This window comes from Anopheles bellator, chromosome 2 (genome assembly GCF_943735745.2).
Source record: "Anopheles bellator chromosome 2, idAnoBellAS_SP24_06.2, whole genome shotgun sequence".
NCBI classification, from domain to species: domain Eukaryota; kingdom Metazoa; phylum Arthropoda; class Insecta; order Diptera; family Culicidae; genus Anopheles; species Anopheles bellator.
Window position 1 is genome coordinate 11,173,219 of NC_071286.1, and position 24,876 is coordinate 11,198,094.

General features: G+C 48.4%; 10 protein-coding genes across 12 annotated transcripts; 5 read left to right on the top strand and 5 right to left on the bottom strand.

Moving 5' to 3' along the window:
- Window positions 1-175: 175 nt before the first annotated feature.
- Window positions 176-4,128, top strand: LOC131211175 (protein transport protein Sec23A). Of its 2 annotated transcripts, XM_058204547.1 has the most exons (4): window positions 176-260; window positions 324-2,575; window positions 2,896-2,913; window positions 3,624-4,128. In XM_058204547.1, the coding sequence occupies exons 2-4, from the start codon at window positions 344-346 to the stop codon at window positions 3,711-3,713; spliced, it is 2,340 nt and encodes a 779-aa protein (XP_058060530.1). In that variant the 5' UTR covers window positions 176-260; window positions 324-343; the 3' UTR covers window positions 3,714-4,128. The 2 variants fall into 2 exon arrangements, with proteins under 2 accessions (XP_058060530.1, XP_058060532.1); XM_058204549.1 differs by lacking the exon at window positions 2,896-2,913.
- Window positions 3,761-5,733, bottom strand: LOC131212852 (calcineurin B homologous protein 1). The gene is made up of 2 exons (XM_058206899.1): window positions 5,544-5,733; window positions 3,761-4,865 (listed from the first exon to the last, which is right to left on the bottom strand). The coding sequence occupies exons 1-2, from the start codon at window positions 5,608-5,610 to the stop codon at window positions 4,363-4,365; spliced, it is 570 nt and encodes a 189-aa protein (XP_058062882.1). The 5' UTR covers window positions 5,611-5,733; the 3' UTR covers window positions 3,761-4,362.
- A 329-nt stretch (window positions 5,734-6,062) lies between these two features.
- LOC131206968 (GPI transamidase component PIG-S) lies at window positions 6,063-10,500 on the top strand. The gene is made up of 6 exons (XM_058199574.1): window positions 6,063-6,314; window positions 8,604-8,694; window positions 8,757-8,896; window positions 8,958-9,158; window positions 9,249-9,467; window positions 9,530-10,500. Exons 1-6 carry the CDS (start codon window positions 6,188-6,190, stop codon window positions 10,498-10,500), a joined length of 1,749 nt encoding a protein of 582 aa, XP_058055557.1. The 5' UTR covers window positions 6,063-6,187.
- A 20-nt stretch (window positions 10,501-10,520) lies between these two features.
- On the bottom strand, window positions 10,521-11,517 carry LOC131212126 (protein lin-52 homolog). Its single transcript, XM_058205874.1, has 4 exons — window positions 11,083-11,517; window positions 10,934-11,008; window positions 10,798-10,863; window positions 10,521-10,733 (listed from the first exon to the last, which is right to left on the bottom strand). The coding sequence occupies exons 1-4, from the start codon at window positions 11,102-11,104 to the stop codon at window positions 10,591-10,593; spliced, it is 306 nt and encodes a 101-aa protein (XP_058061857.1). The 5' UTR covers window positions 11,105-11,517; the 3' UTR covers window positions 10,521-10,590.
- LOC131210336 (ceramide kinase) lies at window positions 11,341-16,141 on the top strand. The gene is made up of 9 exons (XM_058203568.1): window positions 11,341-11,458; window positions 11,550-11,698; window positions 12,058-12,279; window positions 12,906-13,109; window positions 13,188-13,463; window positions 13,526-13,867; window positions 13,956-14,359; window positions 14,458-14,588; window positions 14,679-16,141. Exons 2-9 carry the CDS (start codon window positions 11,587-11,589, stop codon window positions 14,830-14,832), a joined length of 1,845 nt encoding a protein of 614 aa, XP_058059551.1. The 5' UTR covers window positions 11,341-11,458; window positions 11,550-11,586; the 3' UTR covers window positions 14,833-16,141.
- Window positions 16,142-16,265: 124 nt separating this feature from the next.
- On the bottom strand, window positions 16,266-17,680 carry LOC131210337 (ADP-ribosylation factor 2). The gene is made up of 4 exons (XM_058203569.1): window positions 17,423-17,680; window positions 17,085-17,231; window positions 16,622-17,010; window positions 16,266-16,547 (listed from the first exon to the last, which is right to left on the bottom strand). Exons 2-4 carry the CDS (start codon window positions 17,149-17,151, stop codon window positions 16,461-16,463), a joined length of 543 nt encoding a protein of 180 aa, XP_058059552.1. The 5' UTR covers window positions 17,152-17,231; window positions 17,423-17,680; the 3' UTR covers window positions 16,266-16,460.
- Window positions 17,681-19,316: 1,636 nt separating this feature from the next.
- Window positions 19,317-20,028, bottom strand: LOC131212902 (large ribosomal subunit protein uL29). Its single transcript, XM_058206982.1, has one exon. The coding sequence runs from the start codon at window positions 19,926-19,928 to the stop codon at window positions 19,557-19,559; it is 372 nt and encodes a 123-aa protein (XP_058062965.1). The 5' UTR covers window positions 19,929-20,028; the 3' UTR covers window positions 19,317-19,556.
- A 219-nt stretch (window positions 20,029-20,247) lies between these two features.
- Window positions 20,248-21,851, top strand: LOC131212676 (26S proteasome regulatory subunit 10B). 2 transcript variants are annotated; one of them, XM_058206634.1, is made up of 3 exons: window positions 20,248-20,446; window positions 20,556-20,671; window positions 20,753-21,851. In XM_058206634.1, exons 1-3 carry the CDS (start codon window positions 20,349-20,351, stop codon window positions 21,715-21,717), a joined length of 1,179 nt encoding a protein of 392 aa, XP_058062617.1. In that variant the 5' UTR covers window positions 20,248-20,348; the 3' UTR covers window positions 21,718-21,851. The 2 variants fall into 2 exon arrangements, with proteins under 2 accessions (XP_058062617.1, XP_058062616.1); XM_058206633.1 differs by having other exon boundaries at window positions 20,248-20,442; window positions 20,552-20,671.
- A 104-nt stretch (window positions 21,852-21,955) lies between these two features.
- LOC131210471 (tRNA (guanine-N(7)-)-methyltransferase non-catalytic subunit wuho) lies at window positions 21,956-23,208 on the bottom strand. Its single transcript, XM_058203729.1, has 2 exons — window positions 22,682-23,208; window positions 21,956-22,619 (listed from the first exon to the last, which is right to left on the bottom strand). Exons 1-2 carry the CDS (start codon window positions 23,140-23,142, stop codon window positions 21,956-21,958), a joined length of 1,125 nt encoding a protein of 374 aa, XP_058059712.1. The 5' UTR covers window positions 23,143-23,208.
- Window positions 23,209-23,500: 292 nt separating this feature from the next.
- On the top strand, window positions 23,501-24,864 carry LOC131211362 (uncharacterized). Its single transcript, XM_058204792.1, has 2 exons — window positions 23,501-23,685; window positions 23,762-24,864. The coding sequence occupies exons 1-2, from the start codon at window positions 23,624-23,626 to the stop codon at window positions 24,720-24,722; spliced, it is 1,023 nt and encodes a 340-aa protein (XP_058060775.1). The 5' UTR covers window positions 23,501-23,623; the 3' UTR covers window positions 24,723-24,864.
- The last annotated feature ends 12 nt before the right edge of the window (window positions 24,865-24,876 follow it).

The window sequence follows — 24,876 nt, forward strand, 5'->3', positions numbered from 1 at the left end:
TTATATTTAAACTAATTCCGAGGTATCCGAGGTAAGATTATTTCTAAATTCCCTATGTTTTGCGCTTTCTGCTTCATACACCGGTTGACAACCGGGCGAAAACATACGGGCGAAGTGACGTGTTCATTTTGACAGCGGCTTACTGATACGTGTTTAACTTGCTTTTGGCTTTTTGGCTTTTGGTACGGATTGGTTCGTGGATTCGCAATCGGAAAAGATGATCTAACTGTTGAAGGGTTTTCGCGTCTAATTTGTGCCAGGTATGTACCGTTGTGCTCCCGCGTCGATGCGCAGCACTATCTATCTCTGATCTCTCTTGCCAGCTCCCTCGCAGCCCAAAAAGATGACGACGTACGAGGAATTCATTCAGCAGAATGAGGACCGGGATGGCATTCGGTTTACGTGGAACGTGTGGCCGACGAGTCGCATCGACTCGACGCGCCTGGTCGTCCCGCTCGGCTGCCTCTACCAACCGCTCAAAGAGCGCCCGGATCTGCCCCCGATCCTGTACGATCCGGTTATTTGCACGCGCACGACCTGCCGTGCCGTGCTGAATCCGCTGTGCCAGGTCGACTATCGGGCCAAGCTGTGGGTGTGCAACTTTTGCTTCCAGCGCAACCCATTCCCGCCCCAGTATGCCGCCATCTCGGAGCAGCACCAACCGGCCGAGCTGATCGCCGGCTTTAGCACGATCGAGTACACGATTGCGCGCGCCCCGTGCATGCCACCGGTGTTCCTGTTCGTCGTGGACACGTGCATGGACGAGGAAGAGCTGACCGCGCTCAAGGACTCGCTCCAGATGTCGCTCAGCTTGCTGCCTGCGAATGCGCTCGTCGGTTTGATCACGTTCGGTAAGATGGTCCAGGTGCACGAACTTGGCACCGAGGGGTGCTCGAAAAGTTACGTGTTCCGTGGCACGAAAGACCTGAGTGCGAAGCAGATACAGGATATGCTGGGTATCGGGCGTGGTCCTGCGACGGGCCAGCATCCCGGTCAGCACCCGCAGCAACAGCGTGGGCCGGCAGCACCGCCTGTTCCGCCGGCGAACCGCTTTTTGCAACCGCTGCACAAGTGTGATATGGCTCTGACCGATCTGCTCGGTGAGTTGCAGCGTGATCCGTGGCCGGTGTCGCAAGGCAAACGTTTCCTGCGATCCACCGGTGCCGCCCTGTCCATTGCGGTCGGTTTGCTCGAATGCACCTATCCCAACACGGGCGGACGCATTATGCTGTTCGTCGGTGGCCCGTGTTCCCAGGGTCCCGGTCAGGTGGTGGACGATGAACTGAAGCACCCGATTCGGTCACACCACGACATCCAGAAGGACAACGCCAAGTTCATGAAGAAAGCGATCAAGCACTACGAAGCGCTGGCGTTGCGTACGGCCACCAATGGGCATTGTATCGATATCTACTCGTGCGCCCTCGATCAGACCGGGCTGCTGGAGATGAAGCAGTGCTGCAACTCGACCGGCGGCCACATGGTCATGGGCGATTCGTTCAACTCGTCACTGTTCAAGCAAACCTACCAGCGGGTCTTTGCGGCCGACCAAAAGAACGAGCTCAAGATGGCGTTCAATGGAACGCTGGAGGTTAAGTGTTCGCGGGAACTGAAGGTTGAAGGCGGCATCGGGTCGTGCGTTTCGTTGAACGTGAAGAATGGCACCGTCTCGGACACGGAAATCGGTATGGGTGGCACCGTGCAGTGGAAGCTGTGCACGATGAGCCCCAACACGACGATGGCCTTCTTTTTCGAAATAGCCAATCAGCATACGGCCCCGATACCGCCCGGTGGTCGCGGTTGTCTGCAGTTCATTTCGCAGTACCAGCACGCCAGCGGACAGCGACGTATACGCGTAACGACGGTTGCGCGTAGCTGGGCCGACGGAGCGGCCAATTTGCACATGATTTCGGCCGGGTTCGATCAGGAGGCGGCCGCCGTGCTTATGTCGCGGATGGTCGTGTACCGGGCCGAGTCGGACGATGGGCCCGACACACTGCGCTGGATCGATCGGCAGCTGATCCGCCTGTGCCAGAAGTTTGGCGAGTACGGCAAGGACGACGCAAACAGCTTCCGGTTGGCGGAGAACTTTTCGCTCTTCCCGCAGTTCATGTACCACCTGCGACGTTCGCAGTTCCTGCAGGTGTTCAACAACAGCCCGGACGAAACCACCTTCTACCGGCACATGCTAATGCGCGAGGATCTCACGCAATCATTGATCATGATCCAACCGATACTGTATTCTTACTCGTTCAACGGGCCACCGGAGCCGGTGCTGCTCGACACCTCCTCAATCCAGCCCGATCGTATCCTGCTGATGGACACGTTCTTTCAAATTCTCATTTTCCACGGTGAGACGATCGCGCAGTGGCGCAAAGACAAGTACCAGGACATGCCGGAGTACGAGAACTTTAAGCAGCTGCTACAGGCACCGGTGGACGATGCACAAGAGATTCTCCAGACGCGTTTCCCGATGCCTCGGTACATCGACACCGAGCAGGGCGGTTCGCAGGCACGGTTCCTCCTGTCGAAGGTTAACCCTTCACAGACTCACAACAACATGTACGCCTACGGCCAGGTGAGATTTCCCGGGGTTCAATGTATTTTCGCTGCCCTAATCCCTAATTTTTGTTTCGAATCTCGCCCCTCAATGGACTATGTGTGATGGTTTTCATGGTTCCATTCGTCTGTACCATGCGATCTCGTGATCACTCGCTACACACCAACACACAAACCGAACAAACGGACACACGTGATGGTGCACACGTACGGCAACGTTGTGTTGTTGTTTCTCTCTGTGTGTTTTCATGGCGATCGTTTACACTTTGTCCCCTACCTCCCTCCCTGACACTGCGCATCACAATCTCGATCATTCGATACTCTTCGATACGGCTGAAGATGGCGGTTCCAAGTGCGGTAGATATTGTTTCTTTTTCGTTTTCACAATTCCCACTCATAATTTAATGAATGGTTAAGGAACATTCATTCGAAACTGGAGCACTTACGGGAATCATTACTTTTTTCGTTCACTCAAACAGCACACGTCACTAATCAAACTCTATCATCGTTTGGGTACTTTGTTCTTCGGCACTGTGGTCGGTTCGTTTAATTCTCCTGGGAATTCTTCGGTAATCGTTAACAAACCAATCACACTTTATCGAACCGCGTAACGTGGTTGATCGTGTGATCATTATGGGTTCGCGGATCCTTAAAAAGAAGTGCAAACCTTTCGGTACAGTTGTGGTATCATTTCTGCATTGTAATTTTGCTAACGTGTTTAATAAGTAAGAAGGTATATGTATTTTAATGAAGTAGATAAGTTGTCCTATCTGATCTCGCTATGTCCAAATGCATCGGGTAATAACTTCCAATTCTTCAAAACTTATTAATATAAATTCAAATGTGGCGTTTGGTCGTTACAACTGTACAAATGAAACTCTATTCAATTGTGTGAATAGACGACGGACGCCACTAACTAATTTTTGCTTCTTACTGTTAATACATTTAATACGAAAAATATTTTTATTTAATTTATTCCATCTTCTAATACTTCTTTGTATCTTTTATCTTCCACTCACGCCCAATCATGCGCCCCAATCAATCCAATCACTCTCTCTGATATCTAGGACGGTGGCGCTCCCGTGCTAACGGATGACGTATCGCTGCAAGTGTTCATGGAACATCTGAAGAAGCTGGCCGTCTCATCGACCACATAAGGACGTGTCGATGACGCAGAACGGCACGGTACGAGGGGGGCGCGGAACGATCTGTCGCTCAGTGTGCGCGTTTTAATTAAAATTTAAATTGATCGCCGTGGGACATCAGTCCAGCAGCGCCCTCCTGCTGCTGCCTATATCGCGTGAAACAGTATAAATGGAGCAACGCAATTTTTTTTTTTGTTATCAATCATTTCGATTTATGTTTAACATTATTTGGCGGGTGCAAGTTTGTTGCGATAAAAGCAAGTTAATGATAGGGCTCGCTACAACGCAATCACCACCGATATGACAATGTCGGTGATGAGATTTGTGTAGCTAATAAAATATATTAATATCATATGTACGCACTCTAGTGGTCAATAAAGCGCATTTCTCGTAGGGGACGCAAAGCGAAGTTAATTTCGGAGAAAGAGATCACGTTAGTTCGAGCAGAAGAATTGGTTTCCAATTTTATTGTTCTTGCTGGTACCCTCTATTTACACACCAACAGTTTCAAGCTTAACTGCATCCTTTCGCGTGTTGCGATCTCTAATCACCAATAGATTGGGGAGGGAGAGTAAGTTGTGTGCGCCCTTTGAAATTAGTTTTAAATAATATCTACACCGGAATGGAATCAGCGGAACTGCAAGCGGGGCCGAAAAGAAACTCAGTTCAAGAAGCGAATGGACATCTTTTGTTCCACCTCTGTGCGTTCCAGTGCCCGGCAGAAGTCGTCGAACGAAATTTTGCCCACACCGACCGTATCCGCCTCGACGATCGTCCGTTCGGCGATGCTATTCAGCTGATCCTGGCTAATGTTTGCCCCCACCATCATCTGCAGAATGTTCAGCAGCTCGTCGCGCGAAATCGTCTCGTCATCATCCAGATCGTACATCCGGAACGCAAACCGCAGCTTCGCTTCGCGGCTGTTCAGTTTGTTTTCCTTGTTCGGCTTGATCGGCCGGAAGTGGGCCAACACGCGTGTGAACTGGCGGAAGTTCACACGATCGTCACTGCTGTCGGCGAAGAACGAATGCACGATCCGCTCACACAGCGGATTGATCGCGAGCTCCGGAATGCGCAGAAAGTCTTCGCGCGAAAGCGTTCCACAGTCATTACGATCGAGCGACGTGAAGCGAGAATACAGACGCTCGATTTGATTCGGTGTAACTGCGAGAAAGAAAAAAGGAAATTGATTAAAAAAACATCAGGCCACACCAGTTTTGGGAGCTGACCCTACACTGAGATCGCACCTGATCTATACAATTGAGAGCCGTAGCTATCGAGTTGGTGTCACGTATGGTTCATAGATCAACTGTGTGTTGCCAGCATCGTCACCGCGAACAGATTGTTGGCTAATGAAATCTTTTTTCCACGGCACAACCTTCAAAATATGAAGCGCCGATATCGAAAACAGTTTTTGTACCTTACACAGCCCTGTTGCGGCGTGTGTTGATTGACGTCGTGCGCTCGTTAGCCCCGGACACCCATACACGCCAACACGGGGCTTTTAATTATCTACACCCTAGTGCTTGAAATCGTGCGCGGATCCACCTCCGGCCGCTGGTTTCCATCTCACCCTGGAACATGAACCACCTTCGCCACCTTACTACGTGTCCAACACTCTTATCACGGGGCCCGTGTATAATTATGGGCACTTGGGTAAATGAAGGTAAAGTAGATAAAACAAGCTCCCCCGTGCCCCATTTCTCTCTTGACCGAAGATTACGACATTGTCGACATTCCGTGTTTTTCTATTCACCGGACACCGTGCCACACACAGCTGGGCACTGGGACACTTTAGAAGGACACAGTGTGCGGAGAATGCAAATGCCCTGTTCTACTTACATCCAGTTTCCTCGTGAATCTGGGCGATTTCTTCCTCCCGCAGCAACAACGATGATTTATTGCCCATTCTGCGTACGTTGGCTGATGGATGGACGGGAAAGCAAGTTTGTTTGTTTGTTTTTCCTCCGCGGACCGTGGACGCTACGTGTGGCCGAAAACTTTGAACGTCCAGGAACGAATGAAGGGGTGAAACAGGGCCTTTACTTTGCCGTTACATCGTCACCAGCAGGTGGTAGGGCTGCTTAGGGACCTATGGTTTGGATTAATATTTCGATGACTTTATGATAGAAAATTATTCATAACAATTTAAAAATAAACAGTATCCTTTCATCTTCAACTTATTTCTATTCAACTGGCCATAGTTTAGACGTATATTCCGTAAAAACCAACATTCTACGAAGCGTTTTACCGTCGACGCTTCGCTGCGGAGACCCTTCGTTTGGCACGCCACTGCGTTGAAACGTCAAGTTGAAAACCGACGAGCAGAAAAAGCATTTATTTTTTCCTGGGAGCGGCTTGTGTTTCGGATCAGCTCGGAAATAGGAAACCATCCCAGGTTCTGTACTAGTCACCCTTTTGGTCAATTTGGTGGCATACATGCCGCAGATATTTAAAGTTGCAGAGTGAGCCAACAGTGCGCAACAATGAGCACGCCACAACCGGAGGCAAACAGCACAGCACAAGCCAAAGCAAACGAAATGCCTGCCGCCAAGAGTGCTGACGGTGAAGCAGGAGAGAAGGCGGATGCCGGGACATCGTCGCCGGAGGATGGTAAAGCTATATTGTTTTCTTTTCTGTTCATATCACTTGATTTTGGTTGGTAGTTCGGCTGTCGATGATTAGTATCGGTTCTCTTGATATCGTGCCCTAAGACGGTGCCAATTGGCTAACAACCTGTCCATGTTTGCCGGCCGTTCCGTAAAAAAAAACAGTTCACACAACAATCCAACATTTTACCGGATGAAGGCACTGCGTAAAATTGGTCCCATGTTTTATTTAATTTCTGTCATCACCGTGCGAATAAAGTAATGCTCCGCCGTTTCGGACAATCGGTTTTTACAACACGCGGCGCGAAGTGTTTCCGGTTTTCAGTTGTACAGTCTCGAAATGAATTCTTAGAAATGAGCGCCTAGACTCTGGAAAAATGATGGGTGAGTGTGACCTTTTCATATTGTTTTCTACGACTGTGTCCTTTAATTCGACGCCCTTTTAGAAACAATACCGATTCGATTAGCAAATAATGGTTTGCTTTGCTTTCTGGCTTTGCTTTTCAGCACAATTGGAGCCACCGTCAGCGAAGCGTAGTAAGCTTACCGATTCGAACACAGAACTTGTCTCGATTAACGGATGCTTCTTCGAGGACAGTTTTCGTGAACAATTTAAACAAGCGTGGCGCAACGGGGCACCCATGCGAAGCGCAAACGCGCTGCTCAAACAAGAGCCCTTCCAGCTGGCGGTGTTGAAAAATTTTCTCGAAGAAGATGCAGAACGGGCCGACCGGACGAAGCGGCTGGAGGCAGAATTTAGCACGCTCGAGTGGAAACGAAAGCAGATGGATTTGTACGAGTTTTACCAAACGAGCGATCTGTGTAGCTTGCGGAGCGCCTATCTGCAGGCATTCTACACCGTGCTGAAGGAGCAAATGATGCCACTGGTGGAGGAGCTAACGGGCATTAGGCTGACGCATGTGTCCGCATCCTGCTCAATGTACAACGCGGGCGACTATCTGCTCGTGCACGACGATCTGCTCTCCGATCGCCGGATAGCGTACGTGTACTACTTGAGCCCGTGGGACAGCCACCGGGAGTGGCGAGAAACGGACGGTGGTGCCCTGGAGCTGTTCACGGCAGACCAAAACACACTGCCTGTGTTTCCGGTGACGGACAAAATATTTCCCCGCAACAACCAGTTGGTGCTGTTCCGGGTTTGTGAAAAATCCTTCCATCAGGTCGGCGAAGTGACCACGTTTGACTTTCCTCGGCTAACCATCAACGGATGGTTCCATGGTGGCAAATCGGAACCGAAAGTTGGTGCCGGCACTAGTGAGACGAACAGCGTTCCATCCATCATCGTCGACACGCATTACTTTGGCCCTCAAAACATTGATCCCCTCGATCTGGCGTCGTGGATCAACGAAGTGTACCTCTTGGATGAGGTAAAGCATAACGTGCAGAAAAAGGTTGAGATGTTCTCAGAAGTGTCACTCGAACAATTTCTCATTCCCGGCCGCTTCGACGCACTGCTCGACAGCTTGCGCAACGGCACGGAAGCATTAGAGTGGACGATCAAGGGTCCGGCACATCTGCGCAAATACGAAGTGCTCAACTTCAAATCCCTACCAAAGGCGTCTCCGTTGGCCGAGCTGTACGATTTGTTCACAAGCCGCGCGATATTTCGCTTGATGTACGAATACACCGAACTGGATCTGTACGGGAAGAAGGCCAAGACGCCCAAATGTGCCATTGAACTACAGCGCTGGGAGCGCGGTTGTTACACCGTATTGGGTGATTCGTCCACCTATGCCGACAGCACACTCGATTTAACATTCTACCTAAACGCGCAGGAAAACGTCGGTGTCATTACGTATCTTGTGCCGGAAGCAGGCGTTCAGCAACCAAACAGTAAAACGGACAGCGACCAACCGTCGTCTTCGTCATCGGCGTACGCCGAATGCTACGACGAGGATCCCGTACTGCTGACCTTACTGCCAAAGGACAACGTGCTGAATGTGGTGTACCGTGCGGAAGGAACAACAAAGTTTACCAAATACGTCTCTCGAAATACCTGCCTGGAGCGGGCTACTGATGGTGAAGGCCACCCTTTTACGTACATTCTGGCGTGTAGCTACAAGGAGTAGAACCAGAGCTGTGCGTCGGGCGAGGGTTTGCGGGCCGTGGGAGTACGAGAGCGTGTACAATAAAGGGGCCGCAATGAAAGCTACCATCACGAATGCGTTTGTTTCATTTTTGTCTCTTAACAAAGAAAGCTTTCCATGATGTGCAGTCTTTAAGTTTGATACCTGTTTAACCATATCGCTTGCATTTGCTGTTTTTCTTGCAGATTCCATTCACATCTACGCAACGATCGCGTTTGTCGTTATAATCATCCTGATCGGTGTTCCCATGTGGTGGAAAACGACCGAGGTTTACAGGTACATACGACGGCGGTCCTTCCCGTGTTTCTATTTAATTATTCCATTCCGTTTTGATCCAGGGTTTCCCTTCCGTACGCTGAAATACAGGCGTTAAGTGATGCTCCCATCAAGACTGCGTTCCGGTTGGGGCTATACTGCAAGTCGCCCGAACGTCGGGACATAATGGCATTTGAATTGCGCAAAAAATTCGAACACAACTGTAAGCTGCCCGTGTGCGAACAAAACTGCAGTGACCGTAACTGTCCGTTTTCGATTTTCAGTTGCATTCGAACTGGAACTGCTTGAATTATCCTTGGACCCGGAAAAAGTGGCGGCCGTGAAAACGCCGGCAATGCTCGAAGCGGAGCTCTTGAAACGCTATCCGGCTTCGGTGGGCGATTTTATGCTGATCGAGTGGAATAAGCTAGACGATGATGTACTGGTTACCACGGAACGAACCGCCTTCATATCGGAAAGCGCAAGTATGTTGACGGGCGGTCGTAAAATGAGATTCTGAGTCGTTAATAAGCACCTTCCGGGTTTCTTTTGCTCCCACATCATTCCCATGACAGCTTCCCTGAAAACCTATCAGGTGCTCTCGTCGTGGATTTTGCAGGAGTACAAGCTGAAAGCGATCCTTGGTTCACGGGACGTCCAGCAAACGACGAAGGGCCGACAGTTGCGGCTCAACTCGGCTCCACTTCAACCACAATACGAAGTGTTGATAACTGTGCTAAACCCTCGCCCAGATTTGCAGAAAGTGCACTGGAATCCACGTGCTGCGGCCGAGAGTATGTCCGTCATCGGTCGAGATGTTACTGCTTAAAATTCTGAAATTCACACTCTGTTCTAGATTACATTTCACCGTTTTTGAACGAACTGGCCGGTATAACAAACTTTACCATAAAAACGCAGTGGATCTATCAGGTCGGTATCGATGGGCCCGGTGTGCAGCCGAAACAAGTGCCGGATAGCTCAAAGCTAGGGCGCCACTATGCGTTAGGAGAGGACAGCCTGCCGCATATTATAACGTCACTCGAGAAAAAGTTGGGCACGCAAATTACCGACCATCCGTGCATTCACTTCGTTGTGTATGTGGCCCCGTGTAGCCAGGCACCCCTTAAAATCTACCACAAGGATGGCCAGCGTGCGTCCCCGAACAGTGGCAAGGTGGAAGCATTCACGTCGGCCAAGTGGGGTGGCATCATGTTTGCGAGTCCGGCAGAGGCAACCTGCGTACGGTACATGGAAGAAGAGCAGTTCTCCGATGTATACCTTCACGCACAGGACATTATGCCCGTGCTGCTGTATCAGTTGCGTAAAATATTTGATTTAGAAAACAATGCACCACTTCTCGATACGGCGCTGGTGCCGTGCGACCGGATCGAACCGCGCGTTTGGGAGGTTGATACATTCCTTCGTACCAACACAATCTATTTGGTACACTCGGCAACAACCACCTTGCAATCGCTCATCCAACTCCTCGGGGGCATCGAGTACATCGTGATCAACGATGAAGTTGGGGCGGCCATTCAAAACGCCTACCGGAAGGTGGTGGAGGCCAAACGTCGACTTACGGAAGGTACTTTGCAACAAGCGGCGCTACTGGCACGGGAAGCTTACACGTCCGCAGAAAGGGCGTTCTTCGACCCGAGTCTGCTGGCGCTACTGTACTTTCCGAACGAGCAGAAGTACGCAATCTACATTCCCCTTTTCTTGCCCATCATGATACCGGTTGTGTTTTCGTTCAACACGATCGTAAAGTACATTCGCAAGCGCAGAGCAGTCGATGCGGCTAGTCAACCGAAGCCAAAGGAAGAATAAACCAACATTGTACACCCAGTGCTAAGTAAGGTTTTATTAAATTTCTCCGAAATCGAGCATTATTTGGTAGAACTGCCGTGAATAGTCTGCTCACTTTCGCTTTGTGTTGGACAATATGTTCAAGTTTTTGCCCTTAGTCACTTCTTTGGCCTCCTGCAGACCGAGCTGGTAGGATTGGTCAAATATTTTCTTCACCTCCGCCAGTAGCCCGTTGGTCGAGAGTGCTCCCATTTCTGTAACACAGATTGCAGAAGTTGTACAATTACCCATCGTTGGAATGACCACTTTCCGACTTACGGTAAATGGCGTTCATGTCGTCCTGGGTGAGTCCTTTCGTCCACTGCGGGACAGCATCGCTAGCGTCTGTGGGAAAGAATGCGTGCGTAAGACCTAGATTGTAGTAAAGTTTTTTTCAAGCCATCATTAAACGAACCTTTCGTTTGCCAATAGTCGGACGATTCTTCCGGTTCGAAAGATTCCATTCCCAGAAAGCTGCTAGATTCCAGGTCTACGAGTGAAAAACACACAAACGCTAAAATACTGTTTGCTGAGTGATTGGATCGTTGCTTTTCCATTGCTTACCATTGTTATACTTGGAGGACATGATGCCACGGGCTTCAATTTAGACCAACAAAGTCTGCGTTTGTTTAAAAACGAACGTAATTCTTCGACTGCGCTCGACTTGAATGTTTCACAAAAACATTTCTCCGATTCTCCGATTTTCAGCGGTTGTCAAACACAAACGTCAAACGCTACTGTCACAATTGTGTGCTTTGTGTTCAATTGTTGTTGGAGGGGGACAAAGCAGCTGGTTTGCGCTGCACAAACCAGTGTTGTGCGGGAAGTGCACAGTTTGGGATTGGTACGAAATGTAAGAGCAGTGGACGCGGAAAACCTTGGCCAAAAACCTTCAACTGGTCACGGGCATCGGCACTCGGCACCCGCTCGGAAGCGTGAAGTTTGTTCAAATTGTCTTCTTTCGCTCGCGCAGGGCTTCTGTTCTGTACGGTTTCTTTAACGCAACTTCTTCTCTCCCTCGGGTCGTCCAGTCGTACCGGAACTGCATGTGTCCTCGCGTTTGTGGCAATGGATAAGGATCACGAAGTTTTGCTCAACGCGTTCGTGATAGCCAAGAAGCGGTACCGTGTTTTCTACAACACCGGAATCCTGGTGTGGGAAGAGGAGTCATCGAAGAAAGGTAATTAGCGTTGACTAACACGACACGGAGAGCGATGGTGTTTGCGGATATGTTGGCCTTGACCTTAACGTGGGCGAGATCAAAAGCAAAACATAACCAGGAAGTAGGACATTAAAGGCATCGCTCTCGGACCTGCAAGTGAATTTCGGTGCAAATTTAGCAGACATGACCCTTCCAGTTATCGCGGTATTTTATGACTTTGCCCGAAACGAAAACCACCATAAATTCATCGATTAGTGTTACCTATTCCAAGGCATTAGCGAGCGCTCCGTATCTTATCATGTAATCGCCTATTCCGAGCTCGTTCTAATCGATACCGTGGGCGTTTATGTGTTTTTCCCCTATTCCACCGTCGGCAGCAAAAGTTACGGTTCCGATAACGGATGTTTTATCAGTGATCCTATCGAAGCACGCCAACGGGCGCCAGTCGTTGAAGCGCAGCAAACCGCCAGCGTCAGCAAGATCCAAAAACGATGCCCACAACGGTAGCCTGGACAGCGATCGTATCCCCGTGCTGTCCAGTTCACTCTCGTCCACCACCACCAACACGCTAGCAACGAACAGCCAGAGCGAGAATCGCGGTAAGCAACTAGCACTAGGCCACGGGCGTAATGAGTCTCGTTAGAAGGGAGAGCTCAGGGTATGGGCGCCCCTCCAATGTCCCGTGCGACGCACGTTTCGTTTCGCCGTTTCAATGACCTCCCCCAAAAGACCGGCAAGACCGGCTGCTCAAGGGTACCTGAAGCCGCGGCTTATGATTACATCACGGTTCAGAATGATTTGCACAAACAGCACAATTTGTGCATTACGGCGCGCGCTATACACAGACACAAAGTGACCCCCACTTTACTCGTTTGAAAGGGCGCACTGGGGATTTCTAAGAGTCTGTGGATTGATGGCAAGAGCGTAGCGTAAGCAATTGCCTGTTGCCGTTGTCGAGGCATTAATCATTATTAATTTGATTTTCAACTCATCCGGCTCAATGGAGTAAGATTCACATCAATTTGAACATTTTATTGTCATTTTCTCTGAGTAGATTTACATGAAGACTTTTACATTTTATTTTCTTTTGTAACGCAAGAGGTTTTTTCCCATATTCCTGTTTTATACTGATTTATTTCGACATAGTTTTTATACTTTTTACATCCCGATTACGAATCGGAATCGACGGAATCAAGTGAATAATTTGGTTGCCATTTATTTCCAGGCAGCCCCGATGAACTGTCCGACCGCCACGAGAATAGCTTCTACGATAGTATACGATGCGCGAGTGGCAACTATTTGATCATCCACTATGCCACCTTGGTTTGCACCAAAACATGCCGATGGCGCGTAAAATCCGTGGCACTGCACAACACCGAACAACGTATCGTAGACAATTGGTACACGCGGCTTTCGGCCGATCTACGAGGTAATTATCGTTGTTATTAGCGTGCCTGCTTGCTGCGATGTTGAACCGATGATTTAACCGATGGATCCTGTTTTGTAGATCAAAATCGACCAAAAAATTTGCTCCTGTTTTTGAATCCGTACGGTGGCAAGAAGAACGCTCTCTCGTTATACGAGCGGTACGCAAAGCCGCTCTTCCGCTTGGCTGAAGTTGACATTAATCTGATCATAACGCAGCGGGCGCAACAGATCTACGACATTGTCACGTCGAAGAGTATCGCACTGGAGAGCTACGATGGGCTAGTGTGCTGCGGTGGCGATGGCACCGTTGCCGAACTTTTCAACGGCCTCGTCAATCGTACGATGACGGATTTAGGTATGTAGTGTAACGCATGGTTAATGGTAGGCTGTTGGCTAAGTAAATCGATTTCTTCGTAGGGCTTGACGTGAAACATCCGCCGTACTTGCCGAAACCAAACATTCCGATTGGAGTCATTCCTGCCGGCAGTACAGATACGGTTGCGTACTGCCTGAACGGCACCACCGACATCAAAACTTCCATCATTCATATCATCCTGGGGCAGCACAGCGGGCTGGACATTGCCGCAGTGTACGACGCGTCAACCATGAAGGAAGCGGATCCGACCGATCGATCGACAAAACCGCGACCGCAGCTGCTGAAACTGTACGCTAGCGTCCTTTCGTACGGATACTTGGGCGATATTGCGTACGACAGTGAAAAGTATCGCTGGATGGGACCGAAGCGTTACGAATACTCCGGTAAGTAGAAAAGGGTTGCTATCCATTTCCACAATATACTGAAGCCTCCCTAATGAATCTTAATCACAAAATCACTTTATTTCCGCAGGTTTTAAGAAATTCATCCGCAACCGAGGCTACAATGGAGAAATTGTAGTCCACGTCGACCGAAACGGAAAGCACGATCCGGACGATGGTGTCCGGTGCGTGGAAAAGTGTTCGCGCTGTTATGGTGCCGCGTTCGGGTTGCCCGACGGTAACACCGGCAACGGTAGCAGTAGCGGCGGTGCCAGCCAACAGAGCCAGCAAACTAGCGAAGCGATCGTGATAAACGGGAAGTTCCTTATGGTGAACGGTGCCAATATTTCCTGCTCTTGTGAGCGAAGTCCGCAAGGCTTTTCGCCCTTCTGCCACGTGGGTGACGGTATGCTAGATTTGGTCATCGTGCGCCACACGTCGCTCTTCAACAACCTTCGCCTTCTACTGACGATGACGTCGAAAAGGAAGAAAATTGTTCGTATCCGTTCGTGTTCTCCATCCTTTTTTGCCCTAAGTGCAAATAAGATTCTGACGAAGGACTTTGTGGTTTTCTGCTCATTTCCATTTCCTAGAGTGACTTGCCGTTCGTGGAAATCTATCGCACGAAAGAGTTTCGCTTCACTGCGCCACACGCAGAATCGGTCCGCGTTTCAAGGTGGAACTGCGACGGAGAAGTGATGATCGAAACGAACATTATCGTTGAGTAAGTATTATTGTTGAGTAAGTTTGTCTCGAGGATCCGTTTTGTTTCTTCTAAACTTACACGACTCTGCATTATACTTTCGCCAAACAGGTCTAACTGTCAATTGGTAAACGTGTTCCGACGGGGAATAATGGCGGGTACGGGACGAACCGCTGGTGAAAGAGGTGGCGAGCAGAGCGCGACGACATCCGATGCCTTACCGATCGATGATAAAGGATCTAGCTGCTTTGGTTTATGCAAATAATTTGCATATGGCACAGCATTAGCCATTTTTGTTATTTTAGTCTTTTCCCTTACAACACTTTAAGTGGGGTCTGTGGCTGGTTGGTGGTTAGGTGTGAGGATTACTATTACTGTTTTTGTACATATCATTCCCTTGCATTGGTAAGCCCCCGCCGTTTTTAATTCTCCCTAGTTCCTTCTACTCAAACTGCATCGTGAACGACTAACTGTGATTATATCTTTACATATACATATATTTACTTTTTAGAAGCTTTCTTTTACTGCTGCAATTTGGAACAAAAAAAATCTTGCATGATCGCGCATCCACGTGTGTCATGCTCCTTGCCGAACAACCAAAACCTTTGCTGGAGGGGTTACGTGCAATCTTTCGGTTAAAATTCGTTTGTAGCTAGTGATTCGGCCATTGGAATTAAGGTTGTGCCTGAAATGGGACAATATCGAAAAGGCGAAAAGTATTGCTCAACAAAGGAAGCTGATAGTAATACACGAAGTAGAGTGGCAATCATCTTTCCGTTGGTATAGTAACGAACCAAAGTAGATTCAACAGTGGAACAAGCAAAGCATCCCGTATTAGCGACAGTATTTGATGGAAATGCCCGTTAGTGAAGCTTCAGCTAATCTTGAGGTGGTTATATTCCAATCCTATTTTGTTCAGCCAACTCTGGATCAGTGACTCTTAGTACTTGCGCTTCGGGGGTTTGGGTTTGATTAGACCTTCGCGACACAGTGTGCCTCGACATGACGCAACGCTACAGGTGAAATTCACTAAAACACGTGTAAGAATCCTTCCACCTGGAAAAGACGCCGTATCCCCGATAAACGCTTTATGGGCGAGATGATCAAAAGATTGCCCGGTATTATGCGCCAGTCGATAGGATTTAAAAGTTGGCCTTTAAGCAATGACACAGAGGTGCGCCCCCAAAAAGGAAAATAACGCATTCCAAACATTCGACATTAAACCGTAGGCATTTTTTCTTTTATTACATCAGCTATTGAGAGAATGGATAATAAGTTCTCTCCGCTTTCTTGGAATTGAATCGGACATCAATCGAAGCAATAATTGACTATTAGGATTAAGGTATTTTCTAGGAAAACTTAAATTGTATGCGGCTAGGTGAGGTGGTACACGACGAAACAAATTTTGTGATCAACACTGGTTCCGGAGGCTCAATTTACTACTCGCCAAATAGGGACGGACAGGACAGCTCATAGACATGTGAGAATCGAAAACTTTTTGTAAAGGTTCACGGTCAACGATAGCTTATGCGATAGCATGGTAGATGACTGTTAATAGAAAACGTGACGTTGAATTGAAAGGAAGTTGAATTGTTTCTTTTACAGCTTGATGACAACGTTGAATGCGAGGACTCGTCAACTAGTAAAAAGGGATCGGTCACTTCGAAGCTGAGTGAAAACTCGTGTTTTTTCTTCGCCTTGGAATGGAACGGAGAACAGCGCCGCGCAGGAGGTGCTGCGCCAAGAGCGTATCGCTACCGTTCGAATGGACTGTTTTCCATCGCTATATTTATTATACGAAACAATGCATACAAGTTATGAGCGATACACCGGCGTCTTAATAATAAGAAAAGAAATATTCCTCTCCTACAGGTCACCACCTCGCGATTATCATCACTTTTTGGCCAGCTCGTTCGACAGCCAGTCTAAGCCTTCGTACAAACCATGGCCCTGTGTAGCGCAGGTCGCTTGAATGTACCACTGCAACAGAGTAAACGGACAAAGCAAGAAGTTATTGGGAGACAATCTACCTCCTGCGATGGTGAGTCACTCACGTGTCTGTTCCGTAGCTGATTGAGGTGCAGTTTGTCGGTCAGTTCGGCGGCCGTCATTGCGTTCGGCAGATCTTGTTTGTTGGCGAATACGAGCAGCACCGCGTCCCGCAGCTCGTCCTCCTGTAGCATGCTGTGCAGCTCTTTTTCCGCCTCGACAATTCGCTCGCGATCGTTCGAGTCCACTACGAAAATCAGACCCTGCGTGTTCTGGAAGTAGTGGCGCCAGAGCGGCCGAATCTTGTCCTGGCCGCCCACGTCCCAGACGGTGAAGCAGATGTTCTTGTATTCGACCGTTTCGACGTTGAACCCAATCGTCGGGATGGTGGTTACGATTTCGCCCAGCTTCAACTTGTACAGAATCGTGGTCTTACCGGCCGCATCCAGTCCGACTGTGAAACCGAAGCAAAACAACGAACAGTTTTACAGTTCACATCCCTTCCCCGGAAACACGGCGCGGACTTACCCATCAAGATGCGCATTTGTTTTTTCCCAAACAATCTGGTTAACACACTTGAAATTGTCAATCCCATTGTGCTGGCGTGAGGTTTTGTTCACGATGTTGTTGCGGCTAACGAGTTGTTTCTTCCTATTGACGTGCCCGAATTTTGACCTGACAAAAGAACAAGAGGCACGATAAGAGGAAGAACATTCAAAACATCCATTATTTGTCGAGTGAGTCAGACAGCCAGAGACCGAAACGCAAAGCACAGTACGCCGACTAGAATCGAATAGAATTACGGAACAGACAAAGATTATTCCATTCGTGCCGCGGCGCACTGGGCACGGCAACACTTGCTTTACCTTTCCTCCTACGGTCAGTTACTGCCTGTCCTGTTTGCCCACGATCCCCGCCGCCTTGCCGTGCGTACACTTTTCGTTCTTGTTGCGTTGTGATTTTGTGGGGCCTTTTTATGCAGCCGATGCCCAGACTGGAAGGATTTCGTGTTGCGGTGTTTGTTAACTAATCAAAACATAACAATATGCCACGTCAGTCTTGCTGGATACAAAAATACGGACTCTGGCTTTGGATATTCTGAAACAAGTTGGCTTCGACACGATTCAGAGATTGCACTGACATTGCGTGACGTCACGGTGTAAACTGTCAAATGTTCCGCCGTCGTTTCGATCGTAGCTCAATTTTACGGTTGTTTTGTTTTAAAAATTAATACTTTTCAAGGTACCGCTGTCGTTTACAGTTATTTTAAGACATAGTAATTGATAACGGATCATTTTTTGATAAAACTTATAACTGAACGCGTGGTGCTGGCCGACTGATTCAAAGTCACTGAGGTGAAATTGCTCACTTTCTAAAGGCCGGTCTACACGCTGCGATCTGCAATGCAATATCGCCTGAAGTGACATCTCCGGAGACGTCATAAATGTCACTGCCGCGGGTGGAAATCTGAAGACTCGACATGCAATTTGTGAACAAATTTCAAACAAGTGCCAGTTTGTCGGTTTGATATGTTGGAAACAGCCATGGAAGCAACACTGTGTTGGTTTGCCTTACCATTGTGCTTTTCGGTTAAAAAGCGAAAAAAGAACGTGCGAAGAGGTTACAGTGTCGAGGAAATTGCTTTTAAATGGCATCGTTTGCCTCCGCCTTTTTATTCCGATCACTCTATTTTTTATTTTTTAGTTGCCAAAGACATGGCAGACTTTCGTAAATTTTTATAAATTCAGTTACACACTTTCGCGAACGTTGACGAAGCGTCCAAAATATAAATAAGAGGCCAAAACAAAACATCAACAAGTCAACCGACAAACTGACCCTGTTTTGAAATTTGTTCACAAATTGCATGTCGAGTCTTCAGATTTCCACCCGCGGCAGTGACATTTATGACGTCTCCGGAGATGTCACTTCAAGCGATATTGCATTGGCAGATCGCAGCGTGTAAACCGCCCTTTAACAGGGTTGAAAAAACCAATTACAGGGTGTATCAAGTTTGTTTGAATTTCAATAATGGTTTCGAATAATGATAAATCATCATTTAATACGAGGATTAAAAAAACAACTTTATTCAATCAAAAACCAATCAAAAACAAGCGTAAATGATAGTCTTTCTGTAGTCTGAGGAAATTATTTCGTTCACATTTTGTGTCGCGACGGTCGAAGCTGGCGTTATACAGATCCTTAGTAATCCCAGTACTCACATACGCATGTGAGATATGGACACTATCTAAAACTGACGAAAGGAGTGGAAATGTGTCCTGAAGCAGGCAAAGACCACTTGTCGGTTGTAGGCGACTATGTATGTAAAAATACGTCTTTGGCATCTGAGTTTTTCGCAATCAGAATGTGAAAAAAGTCGCAAGAGACACATTCGAAGATGTATCGGTTTACATTGCATACCTTCCGGCTTATTAGCTAGTCTAAATTTTTTTCCATAAGTTGAATTCCGACTGCTAAGTTTCTTGGAACGTGTTTCATAACTTTGAACTGCAAAATATTCGCCTCTGTTAGTCTCTGTTAACCTGAAATGATGCCAGCAGAACAAAGAAAAGAATTGTGCCATCCATATGCAGATGGCATCCCGTAGCGCTTCATTTTATCGCATCGGAGAATTTCTTTCAATTGGGGACAATCCATCAACAATCGAACTCGTAGCTTTATCCAACAAACTCAAGGGGCCGAAAGATGATAGAGAAAAGCTAAAAAACAAAAGTAACTTCCTGAAACATTACGAAAATAGATAAACACTTTTGCGAGAGAGAAAACCGGAGATAGTTTATGTTTCCAAGTGTATTGTTTTGTATTGTACCGATCTCGTTATATACTTTCTACGTTTCCGTCACGCAAGAAAATAACGTTGGTAGACGATCCTGGCCGTGCATTTACACCGGAGACGGAACGAAATGCATCCCGCGAATCGGCAACGATACGAACGAAAACGGACGTAGCTTAGCTTAGCTTACAGTTCCCATATGCTCCTTTCTAGGCCTTGACGGCGTACTTGCGGGGCGGGAATCGGGCACGTTTGCGCTGTGCCTTCAGCGTCATCCGGGTAGCATCGCGCCGCGACAGTGCCTTGCGGATAGCACGGGTCTTCTTCGGGCGCAGATCCAGCGGAACGTACTTCTTTCCCTTGTACAACTTGCGCAGGTTGTCCTTCGTCTTGGTGTTCATCACAATGTACACGCGAGCGATTGCCTTGCGGACGACACGGATCTTTGACAGCTTCGATGGAGCACCACCGGTCACTTTCGCCACGCGCAATCCCAGAAGCTCCTTCTTCAGCTCCTCCAGCTGCTTGGTCAGCTCCTTCTTGTCCTTCGTGCGAAGCTCGGAGCACTTAACCTTCACCATTTTCGTTGGTTGGCGGTATTTTTCGCTGGTTTTAAGAAGCACGCGATTGAAACACCTCCGGTCACAGACGGGAAAATGTCGAAAAGAACCACACTACGCACGGCGGTTGGTTTATAGCGCGCCGAATTGAGTTCGATTGACATACGCTTACTGACAGTAGCACAGTTTTGCGATACTTTTAACGGAAAGAGACTACCTTTCGTGTAGCAACCGTAAGGAATGTTCAGTATTGAACCCTTCCCCTTAGACTCCTCCTGAATTTCATCGTCATCCTGTCAACGAACGTTTTTGTGCATGTTTGCGTGTGCCACTGTTTTGTGATCGGAGCTTCGTAAACTTGTTTGGTCCACCGAAAGGGTCGCAAGGATTGGTTTTGTGTTCAATATATAATCTTCAACTAGCAAGCAATCCTGCATTAAGATGGCCACGGTAGATGGAGCACGTGAAAAAGCACTGGAAGACTACCGGAAGAAGCTGCTCGAGCACAAAGAGGTCGAATCTCGGCTGAAAGAAAGTAGGTAGATCTTTGCCTTCTACAAGGCAGAGGTTAGGTTGGACGATGACTGGCCAAATCCCCGGAAGCGCAGTGCTTATATTTTCTGTGTTTCTGTGCTTTTCCACAGTAAGAGAATCGTTGAAGGAGCTCACGAAACAGTTCGACAAGTCTGAAAATGACCTGAAGGCACTCCAAAGCGTAGGTCAGATTGTGGGTGAGGTGTTGAAACAGCTGACGGAAGATAAATGTAAGTGCTCTTTCGATTGTTGATAAACTGCTCAATGAATGCATAGGTAATGATTTCTTCCGTTTGCTGTACCGTTAACAGTTATCGTGAAGGCAACTAATGGCCCCCGGTACGTGGTGGGTTGCCGCCGGCAGCTGGACAAATCAAAGCTAAAACCGGGCACTCGTGTAGCCCTCGACATGACGACACTGACCATTATGCGCTATCTGCCTCGTGAAGTGGACCCACTGGTGTACAATATGTCGCACGAAGATCCGGGTGAGGTGACGTATTCGGCCATCGGTGGGCTTTCGGAGCAGATCCGTGAGCTACGCGAGGTAATCGAGTTGCCCCTGCTGAACCCGGAGTTATTCCTGCGCGTCGGAATAACCCCACCCAAAGGTTGCCTGCTGTACGGGCCGCCCGGAACGGGAAAAACTCTTTTAGCGCGTGCCGTTGCGTCGCAGCTCGATGCCAACTTTCTGAAGGTCGTCTCATCGGCTATCGTCGACAAGTACATTGGCGAGTCCGCACGTTTGATTCGCGAAATGTTCAACTATGCGCGCGATCACCAGCCGTGCATTATATTCATGGACGAAATCGATGCCATCGGTGGCCGGCGGTTCTCCGAGGGTACATCGGCCGATCGTGAAATTCAGCGCACGCTAATGGAGCTGCTCAACCAGATGGATGGCTTCGATTCGTTGGGGCAGGTGAAGATGATCATGGCCACTAACCGGCCCGACACGCTCGATCCGGCCTTGCTGCGTCCGGGACGCTTGGATAGGAAGATTGAAATCCCCCTACCGAACGAGCAGGCACGGCTGGAGATTCTGAAAATTCATGCCGCCCCGATCGCGAAGCACGGCGATATTGACTACGAGGCGGTGGTGAAGCTTTCGGACAACTTTAACGGTGCCGATTTGCGCAACGTGTGCACCGAGGCGGGCTTGTTTGCGATCCGTGCCGAACGGGAGTACGTGATTCAGGAAGACTTTATGAAAGCGGTGCGCAAGGTGGCGGATAACAAGCGGCTCGAGAGCAAGCTGGACTACAAGCCGGTGTAAGATCGATATCGATGAACCCGAATCGTCACCCTAAGTTCCATTTGGCCACCTTTAACCTTATTTTTTGCCTACGTTTTGGCTGCACCATCAATCGCTTTCAACAGTCGTAATAAAATAGTATGGGAAAACGCATACAATTCTAACAATTCCACGTTTCAGCAAACATTTAGCAGTCGTGTCGATACAGTTTAGTAGGAACAAATAAGAGCATACCCGAAGACTGGAGTTCAACAATGTTTTATTCCACTGTCTTTTTGCCAATTTTTTGCTTCTTTCGTTCGTAATAGTCGGACAAATTGTCGATGCTGTTCTTGAAGAGCGTAGAGTAGTCTCTAGGCTGATAGATCGTGACCGACTGAAAGTGTTTCTGAAAGTTTTTTCGCAAAGCATGATCAACGTTTAACCGGAACTGGCGTTCTTGATTCATAAACTCATAAACCATCAGCTCGACAATTTTATCGTCTTTCCGCCAGACTAACAGGTAAAGCTCAAGAGAAGAACTGAGGACTGCATTTAAAATCGTGAAACTGGCATCGATCGATAGTGTTTCACAGGAAGTGCACTTGTTGGAAGGATCGTCGGCAACGTGCAGCACTTCTATCTCGTCGGCACCGTAACTTGTCACCGCACAAAGTGTACCATCGTGATCTCCCAGCTTCGCCCTTTGAACCGTAACATCAATGGCTGGGTTTTGCACTCGATGAGTAACGATCTCTTTTCCTTCGACAAATTGCCAAACACGTAACGTTTTGTCGCCAGCTACGGACAGTAGCTTTTCCGGTGCTAGGAAAGCAAGTGCCACCACGTACTCGCGATGGCCCAAACAGTAGCAGACAATATTGTGGCAGTCCGGATAGGACGTAACTTTGATCTTTTCGTCCCGATCACACGTTACGATGTACCTGGCAGGGAGTAAATGTTACAATTAAATAACAAGCACCGACGGTTGAAGCAGGAGGTTTACCGTTCGTCTGGACTTATGTCAATGTCGAGTATCAGACTCATGTGGCCCAAAACCCACTTGGAGCGCTTTTCCGGTTCCGCCAGCATGTTGTACTCAAAGCAATCGCTTTTGTCGCATCCAAACAGCAGGCCGTGCTTCGGGGCGAATTTCATGCAAGAGATCGTTCTCGACGTTGCTAGGCACTTGCCGACAGGCACCGTAGTGATTTTTCCTTCATTCTCCTCAACTTTAAAACAACGTAATGTTTTATCGCTGGCGGACACGGCCATCAGTTTCAAAACGGAACAGTAATCGAGTTTCACGACCTGAGGCGGGTTGTTGCTCTGTGCTCCATCTTTCGGTGGGTTTTCGCTTAAGGGCAGCACTAGCTCGTGCTGCTGCGTACCTTGCGGTGTGAAGAAAACGATTTTATCCCTGATGCCGATGAGCGTGAAATTTGGATAAACTTTTAAATCGTACATATCGGGATGTTCAATTAACAAACGCGCTAGGGAAACGTGGTGCTGGCGGAGAGCACCGTAACTGACAGCCGGTTTGTTTGTGTCGAGAGAAATGTTTTCGAACGTTTCAACCAAGGTTCATAAGGGTGGTGCAGCAAAATCAGTTTTGTCGAGTTTCTAAACCAGCCTTTTCAGGATTTCTTCAACACGATTTGGTGTATGTAGTTACTAAAATATGGATATGGTTAGTTTTCATTATTGTACACAAATTATTGCATTGATGTACCAACGGCATCAAACGTCACAAGTTCATCTACCTTTCGCACATGCGTTTGTTTATCGAGCTATTTGCTTCTACAGTCCATTTGCTTTATCAAACAATGTGAGGAAGAGTTAGTGGAGTAATTTATGCGTAAGTAAAGAACCAGTTTGCTGGTCGTGCTGATAACAAAATTGCACCGAAACACTGGTAGCCGGCATTACTCGACTGTAAGTGGATGCTATGGGAGTGAAGAGAACCTGCTGCATTTGGCTTGGTTTAGGTGCGGCTTCGTACTTGGTGCGGTAAATGCTTAGTTCCGGTACTGAGCGGTGCAAACAGGGCACAATAGTTATACACTTTTCGCAATCCTATTTTCAGGTGGTACTTTATTGGTCGGTTGTACAACAGTAAGCGAAAGTTCGAGAGTAGGGAGCTCATAGTGGTAACTGGAGCCACCTCGGGCATTGGTCTAGCGGTAGTCGTCGATCTACTGAGCCGTGGTTGCCATGTAGTTATCGGAAGCCATTCACTAGCAACGGGACGCATAATCGGCAACCAACTACACGAGCAGCATCCCAGTGCTCACGTTGACGTGTTTGAGCTGAAACTCGAATCATTGGACAGTGTCGTCGAGTTTAGCGAGAAGGTTCGTGGGCTGGGGAAACCGGTGTACGCGCTCGTCAACAATGCCGGTGTGTTTTATGCCCCACCATCACTGACGTCGGACGGTATCGAGTACACGTATCAGGTGAACTATTTGGCACCGTTTCTGCTCACACTTCGCCTGCTGCCATTACTCAAGCAACTTCAAGGGGACACCCGGATTGTAAACGTTGTGTCACAAGCTCACCGGGCGATAGCTGAGGCACCGACGGATTCGAATTACTATACAGCACCCTTCCAGGATACGGGGTCCGCCAGATTCTGGGCGTATCAGTACAGCAAGCTCTGCCTGGTGGCGTTCTCTCACCGACTCTCGCAACTACTGGCGACCGGAGCAGCTGTGGATGGGGGCCTGTCTGTCCACTGCGTCGATCCAGGCAATGTAGAGACTGCCATCTTTCGCCATTTTCCGCCTCTAGCCAACCGAGTAGCTTTCCTTCTACAGAAGCCGGTACGATTGCTCCTCGTTAAAACCCCCTTCGAAGGGGCTCAAGGAGTACTGTATTCGCTGCTTTCGGAGCAAAAGCCTCCCTTCTACTTGCGCCGCTTTTGGGGCCCAAGCAGCAGTGATATCGGTGACGTTAATCCGCTCGTTTACAATCCATCGTTCAGTAACGCGCTATGGATACGGAGTCGACGGCAATGCCGGCACCATCTGCTGGAGATGATAGTTTAGTGCCCCTCGTGTATGAGGATCGCACCAAGGGACTGCGTAAGGAGCGTCTTTCTTTTTGCCCAACATTCGTCGTGAAGCCTTCGGAGCTAAGCCGCTGCCTGGTAACGTTTCGTAATGTCAGCATTGGCGGAACACACGAATCAAACCATCTGGC